The following is a 7,679-nucleotide window of genomic DNA, read 5'->3' on the forward strand; positions in this document are numbered from 1 at the left end:
TCAGAATTTCAGTATCTCAGAATCTCAGAATCTCAGAATTTCCAAATCTCAGATACTCAGAATCTCAGAATCTCAGAATTTCAAAATCTCAGATACTCAGAATCTCAGAATCTCAGAATCTTAGAATTTCAGAATCTCAGAATCTCAGAATCTCAGAATCTCAGAATCTCAGAATCTCAGAATCTCAGAATTTCAAAATCTCAGATACTCAGAATCTCAGAATCTCAGGATTTCAGAATTTCAGAATCTCAAAATCTTAGAATCTCAGAATTTCAGAATCTTAGAATCTTAGAATCTCAGAATCTCATAATCTCAGAATTTCAGTATCTCAGAATCTCAGAATCTCAGAATTTCCAAATCTCAGATACTCAGAATCTCAGAATTTCAGAATCTCAGAATCTCAAAATCTTAGAATCTCAGAATTTCAGAATCTCAGGATTTCAGAATTTCAGAATCTCAAAATCTTAGAATCTCAGAATCTCATAATCTCAGAATTTCAGTATCTCAGAATCTCAGAATCTCAGAATTTCCATATCTCAGATACTCAGAATCTCAGAATTTCAGAATCTCAGAATCTCAAAATCTTAGAATCTCAGAATTTCAGAATCTCAGGATTTCAGAATTTCAGAATCTCAAAATCTTAGAATCTCAGAATTTCAGAATCTCAGAATCTTAGAATCTCAGAATTTCAGAATCTCAGAATCTCAGAAACTCAGAATCTCAGAATCTCAGAATCTCAGAATCTCAGAATTTCAGTATCTCAGAATCTCAGAACCTCAGGATTTCCAAATCTCAGATACTCAGAATCTCAGAATTTCAGAATTTCAGAATTTCAGAATCTCAGAATCTCAGAATTTCAGAATCTCAGAATCTCAGAAACTCAGAATCTCAGAATCTCAGAATCTCAGAATCTCAGAATTTCAGTATCTCAGAATCTCAGAACCTCAGGATTTCCAAATCTCAGATACTCAGAATCTCAGAATTTCAGAATTTCAGAATTTCAGAATCTCAGAATCTCAGAATTTCAGAATCTCAGAATCTCAGAATCTCAGGGTCTCAGAATATTAATACTTCATAATTTTAGAATTTCCTGTTTCAGGAAGTTCAGAATCTCAGAATTCCCATAAAAACTACAAAATGACGTGATTTTTTCTGTTCGATTTCTACATTGAAAAAATTGAATTTCCATGAAATTGGCTCCAAAAATCAATTGAATTATCTTCAAAAGGAGAGAGAAATGACCTAATTATGGTGACCTACTGACCTAGATTCTATTATCTAGGTCACGATAATTCAATTTTTTCAGAGAATTTTCGATTTTAAAATTCGAAAAAAAAATTTTGGCGCTTGGAAGGAAAGGGATTTAGATTTTTTAATTTCTGAAATTCAGAAAATCCAAAAATTCGAAAAAAAATTTTTAACTTTTGGGAACTTTCATATTGCCTGGAAAGGTTTTGAAACTGATACAAATCATTTTTAGATGTTTGATTTCACTTTTTTTCCTATTCTTCGGAAAAAATTCTGTGAAATGACACAAACAAAGATGGCGTCGTCGGTCAATTTTGTGTTGATATGATATCACAAAAAAAGTAAGCTGTGTAATTTTTTTTTATTTTTCTACTGTACCAACCCCCTTCTTATCAGTCAGTCTTCTATCAATTTGATCAGTTAGTTCTTTTTTATTTTTCATTTCATTCTGTCGAAAAAAGAAAAAATGAACTTCTTCAAAGTAAGATTAATTTTTTTCTTTATACAGTAATCCAAAAAAAAATGAATTTTCAAAATTTAGAATCTTATGTATGCGAAAACCTAGCTGGCTCTATAAACTGAAAATTCTGGAATTTCCAACAATCCTTATTTTTCAAAACGTTGAAAAAAAATTTGAAAACCAGCTTTGCTCAAAAAGTTGGCCTAGTTTTGCCTAGCTGGGATTACTGTAGGATTACTGTATGTATGTACAGTAATCCTAGAGTTACCATGAATGAAAGCCATATAGTAACACAGGACAACTATAGAACATTACGTCTACAGTAATCTTCATAATACCAGATTACAATATATTACTGTAGACTACTGGAAGTTTCGGCTAATTGAAATTATAATTTCAGATCACTTTCTTCCTTGCCCTTATCGTCGGAGCCATTTTTGCTGCTCCATCCAGTAAGTTGAGAAATTGAACAATTTCAGAAAATTCTGAAATCTCTGAAAATCCCATTTTCAGAGAAATGTGCTGAAAACGAGGAGTTCAAAGAGTGTGGGACCGCTTGTGAGGCTAATTGTGCTGATGGACACGTGGTAAGAATTCTAAACTTTGGAGATTCTGAAATTTTAAGATTCTCAGATTCTGAAATTTTGCAAAAATCCATTTTTCAGATGTTCTGCACAATGCAGTGCATCGTCAACGTTTGCCAGTGCAAAAATGGCTTCTTCCGAAACAAGGACAAGAAATGCGTTCCAAAAAATAAGTGCTAACTTCCGGAACAATTTTCACTACCTTTTTTCTATACTACCAATTTTCATGCCGTTTAAAGTTATACGAATTTTATGAAGTTTCTAATAAATCAAATTTGCTATCATCCTTATCATTACTAATAACATTCACCAAATTCTGTATGCTGGTATGTACACACTTAAAGTTCTATCACCTCCGCTGCGGTGATCTATCACCTCCGCTACGGTGATCCGTGGTGTAGTGGTTAACGCGCTGCGCTTACACAGGTGATTCGTGATTGACCAATTACAGAAGAAGGGCTATAATCGACCAATTACAGGGTGGGGAATAATTATAGCGCCCAAACTTTGCGCAAGCTCTGGCGCCAGCAACACGGTCTGATTTGCACACCCTAGTATTTTTTCACTTCATTTTTTTTGTTTTAAATTCTTTCTGAAAAATTCATGCAATTATTTCAACTTTGAAGGTAATGGTGACCGTTTTTCCATACCACACTCCTAGTATGGAGCGCGCGAAAAAGGGGTGAGAACTTTGAAGATTGCTAAAAAACTTTCAGGAAATCAGTGGTCAATCAGAAACTCGTTCGGTTTAGAGAATTGGGAATTTTCAATAATATAAGAAAAAGCGGTCATCTGATGTTTGGAACGGCTCCTGGAGTCGTCAAAGCCGTGAGAGAGAAAATCAGTAGGGGTCGTAGTTTAGAATGCTCCGCAAATCAATGAGAAACATTTTCCGAAAACAGCTCCATATGATTCCATATAGAACCCAAAAAGGCGCTTTCCTAACGGACCGTAACAAAGGGTTAAAACTAGAAAAATCCAAAAATCTCCTTCGAGGCACGCCCTTCGGCACGCACTTGAAGACCGTTTTTTATAGATGAAGTTGTTCACTGTTCAGGCAAACAAGACTGACCAGAACAATTGAATCGGGGCTATCGATTATTATAGTGCATGTAGGAGATGAAAAACCCAGAATAAGACATCTCACCCGGCCACGGTGAACGTATTTGGTGAGATATGCTCAAATGGTAACATTTTGTCGATTGTGGAGCCAAGATCAACAAAAATCCTACATCGAACGAATGTTGAAGTCGGAGGTGCTGCCCCAGTCCCAATCACGTCTTGTGAACAAAAATTGACCATTCTATCAGTACGGAGTGCCTGCACACACTGCAAGTGGTTCCAAGCCAATTTTCCGGATTTTCTCACTAAGGATCGATGGTCAGCTTCCAGTCCGGTACTCAATCCAACGAATTTTTTGTTTTGGGAATATTGGACCCAATGAGTCTCCACAAAAATTTATCCTAATTTGGAAGCCCTGAAAAGATCCTTGACCGCGGCATGGGACAATTTGGACGTCAACTACCCCCGTGCCGTAGTCGACTACTTCTTGAAGAGACTTCGATCTGTTATCGGAGCGAACGGAGGAAGGCTCAGAAATTGTTAATGCCATCTTTTTTGTTGTCTCTTAATGAACATCTTGACCGAATTTGGGAAAAAATCTTTTGGTTTGAGGTTTCTACACCGTCTTGAAAGCGGCGCTATATTTATTCCCCACCCTGTACTTATCTACCGCGAACGAGAGGTTCTACAATTGACCATTCGCGAGCAAAATGCGTATCTTACTAACTGGCCCCATAAAAGGTCCACAATTGAACTATCGCGAAGAAATTCTTGTTTTTTATTTTCCGAACTTCTTTTTCTTATTTTGGATACTTTACTTCTTTTTTCGCCGTTTTCTTCGCAGTTTTTGTTCGGAATCTATTAATTAACATATAATACTATACTAGAATACTGTATAACCATGAATGTTTGTTTGCAGAAAAATAGAGAAAATGGCCGGAAGACAAAAGTCGGAAGCAAGAAGCCGAAATTTCGAAAAACTCTGGAAGAAGCTTTGCTTCTGTACTTTCAAAAGGTAAGAAGCGTTCAGAAAATCCGAATTTTCAATCTAACTTTTACAGGGTGCCAGAAAATCTCAATTTCCCTGTATGTCGACTGGGCACTCCGGAAAAATGCAACTGAGAATGAGGAAGGAAAAAGTTCTGGAACAGTGGGTAAATTTGAAAACGAATATCAGAGAAAAAAGTTGATTGCAGACGGAAGTGTTAAGTTCGCGGATTTCGACAAAAAATTTCCAGTCGATAACTTGTGTCAGAGGTATAGTACAAAAAGAATTGGGAGCTTAAAATCTAGATAATTCATTTCAGTTACTTCGAAACAACAATAAACATCATCTTCTGCTCATCGTCATCGACTGAGGCAAAAATGGACAAAACGAGAAGCTCCGATGCCGTTTCAGCCAGTTCGACAACAGCGGAAGAGAATAATATAACTTTTAATTAAAGGGGGACTCCGACCAAAAATTTTTATTGCATTAAAATGTGTTAAAAGTTATATATTTTCCGAATATTATTGCGAAAAAATTCAAAAAAAATCCGAAATTCCCAAAAAACGGCGTTGAAAAGGAAGAGAATGCCACGTAGGAAAGGCGCCCGCTGCCGTGGCCTAGGTTTCTCACTGAAAATCCTCGTCCCCCGGCGGCACCTTTTTTTGAATTTTCTTCCTTTTCAACGCCGTTTTTCGGGGATTTCGGATTTTTTTTTTTGAATTTTTTCGCAATAATATTCGGAAAATAGATAACTTTTAACACATTTTAATGCAATAAAAATTTTTGGTCGGAGTCCCCCTTTAATTGTTTTTTCGCTTTTCATTGTTTTTTTCTGTGTAATAAACAATTTTTAGCAGCTGCTAGCTTCCAAATTCGAAAAAATATAGTTCAATTATTGTTCTCGCGGCAAGCCAATTGTAGGAGATTTGCTCGCGATAGGGCGAATATTGGTCGTTTGCGAAGGCGCGTTCGCGATGGGTCTGTAAATGGCCTGCGGCAGGCATGTTCCGATGTACCCATGGCGATTTTCCGCGAACAATATTCCACCTATTATAGACGCTGTGCGAATCACCTGTGTATGTTCGTGCAAAGCGGGTTCGAGTCCGACTGGTGGAAATTATTTTTTTGGTTTTTTTGTACAGAGTTCATAAATGAGAATAATCCTGGATTTTTTAAATCAGTTCGAATGAAATCCTAGCAAAGAGTTCCCCAGTTTCATTTGTTTCAAGTCGAAAGAATGATTAGATTGAGATTTGAGGCTTTTAGTGTTGTTTTGTGTCATCAGACAGTTTCGGATAACAATTTGGTACAAAAATCGGTATATGCAGTAACTTTCAAACAGGAAACGAAATAATTATTTTCGAAGGGGCCATCTTTTTATAGAATTTGACAGATTTTGAAAGTAAAAATTGAAGCGTCATTTTAACGTGATGAAAAAAAAAATAATAAAAAAATAAATTCTAGACGAAAAGAACTACGTGAATTGGTTTAAAAACACATGACCCAAGATGACCTCAGGGAGATAAGATCACTATAAGGAAGAGAAAAGTAGAGGACGAATCAGTTATCCCTTCTCTGGGGCTCCAGAGAGGGGACCGGAGAAGGGATCCGATTCCGGATTTCTGAATCCGGATTTCTGGATCCGGATTTCTGAATCCGGATTTCTGAATCCGGATTTCTGGATCCGGATTCCTGGGTCCGGATTCCGGATTCCTGTGTCCGGATTCCGGATTTTTGGGTCCGGATTCCTGGGTCCGAGATTCTGAGATTTTGAGATTCTAAGATTCTGAGATTCTGAGATTCTGAGATTCTGAGATTCTGAGATTCTGAGATTCTGAGATTCTGAGATTCTGAGATTCTGAGATTCTGAGATTCTGAGATTCTGAGATTCTGAGATTCTGAGATTCTGAGATTCTGAGATTCTGAGATTCTGAGATTCTGAGATTCTGAGATTCTGAGATTCTGAGATTCTGAGATTCTGAGATTCTGAGATTCTGAGATTCTGAGATTCTGAGATTCTGAGATTTTGAGATTCTGAGATTCTGAGATTCTGAGATTCTGAGATTCTGAGATTCTGAGATTCTTCTGAAATTCTGAGATTCTGAGATTCTGAGATTCTGAGATTCTGAGATTTTGAAATTCTGAGATTCTGAGATTCTGAGTATCTGAGATTTGGAAATTCTGAGATTCTGAGATTCTGAGATACTGAAATTCTGAGATTCTGAGATTCTGAGTTTCTGAGATTCTGAGATTCTGAGTTTCTGAGATTCTGAGATTCTGAAATTCTGAGATTCTAAGATTCTGAGATTCTGAAATTCTGAGATTCTAAGATTTTGAGATTCTGAGATTCTGAAATTCTGAGATTCTGAGTATCTGAGATTTGGAAATTCTGAGATTCTGAGATTCTGAGATACTGAAATTCTGAGATTCTGAGATTCTGAGTTTCTGAGATGCTGAGATTCTGAGTTTCTGAGATTCTGAGATTCTGAAATTCTGAGATTCTAAGATTCTGAGATTCTGAAATTCTGAGATTCTAAGATTTTGAGATTCTGAAATTCTGAAATCCTGAGATTCTGAAATTCTGAGATTCTAAGATTTTGAGATTCTGAGATTCTGAAATTCTGAGATTCTGAGTATCTGAGATTTGGAAATTCTGAGTTCTGAGATTCTGAGATACTGAAATTCTGAGATTATGAGATTCTGAGATTCTAAGATTCTAAGATTCTGAAATTCTGAGATTCTAAGATTTTGAGATTCTGAAATTCTGAAATCCTGAGATTCTGAAATTCTGAAATCCTGAGATTCTGAAATTCTGAGATCCTAAGATTTTGAGATTCTGAGATTCTGAAATTCTGAGATTCTGAGTATATGAGATTTGGAAATTCTGAGATTCTGAGATTCTGAGATACTGAAATTCTGAGATTATGAGATTCTGAGATTCTAAGATTCTAAGATTCTGAAATTCTGAGATTCTAAGATTTTGAGATTCTGAAATTCTGAAATCCTGAGATTCTGAAATTCTGAGATTCTAAAATTTTGAGGTTCTGAGATTCTGAGATTCTGAGATTCTGAGATTCTGAGATTCTGAAATTCTAAGATTCTGAGATTCTGAGATTCTGAGTATCTGAGATTTTGAAATTCTGAGATTCTGAGATTCTGAGATTCTGAGATTCTGAGATTCTGAGATTCCGAGATTCTGAGATTCTGAGATTCTGAAATTCTAAGATTCTGAGATTCTGAGTATCTGAGATTTGGAAATTCTGAGATTCTGAGATTCTGAGATACTGAAATTCTGAGATTCTGAGATTCTGAAATTCTGAGATTCTAAGATTTTGAG

At 36.2% G+C, this 7,679-nt stretch overlaps 3 protein-coding genes across 3 annotated transcripts in view; 2 read left to right on the forward strand and 1 right to left on the reverse strand.

Annotated features, from left to right (window-relative positions):
- Positions 1–1,714: 1,714 nt before the first annotated feature.
- Positions 1,715–2,472, forward strand: CBG24123 (the record flags this gene model as incomplete). The annotated part of the gene is made up of 4 exons (XM_002648050.1): positions 1,715–1,729; positions 2,109–2,160; positions 2,222–2,295; positions 2,374–2,472. 4 exons carry the CDS (start codon positions 1,715–1,717, stop codon positions 2,470–2,472), a joined length of 240 nt encoding a protein of 79 aa, XP_002648096.1.
- Positions 2,473–4,286: 1,814 nt separating this feature from the next.
- CBG24124 lies at positions 4,287–4,797 on the forward strand (the record flags this gene model as incomplete). The annotated part of the gene is made up of 2 exons (XM_002648051.1): positions 4,287–4,369; positions 4,662–4,797. 2 exons carry the CDS (start codon positions 4,287–4,289, stop codon positions 4,795–4,797), a joined length of 219 nt encoding a protein of 72 aa, XP_002648097.1.
- Positions 4,798–5,906: 1,109 nt separating this feature from the next.
- The window catches only part of CBG24125, a gene marked incomplete at both ends in the record, with an annotated part of 1,914 nt that continues 141 nt past the window's right edge, over positions 5,907–7,679 (reverse strand). Inside the window, one exon of the mRNA XM_002648052.1 lies at positions 5,907–6,619. Coding sequence (XP_002648098.1) covers positions 5,907–6,619 — 713 coding nt within the window. The remainder of the gene's footprint in view (positions 6,620–7,679) is intronic.

The sequence above is a fragment of the Caenorhabditis briggsae genome (genome assembly GCF_000004555.2).
Source record: "Caenorhabditis briggsae AF16 supercontig from assembly CB4, cb25.NA_100, whole genome shotgun sequence".
In the NCBI taxonomy this organism is placed as follows: Eukaryota; Metazoa; Nematoda; class Chromadorea; order Rhabditida; family Rhabditidae; genus Caenorhabditis; species Caenorhabditis briggsae.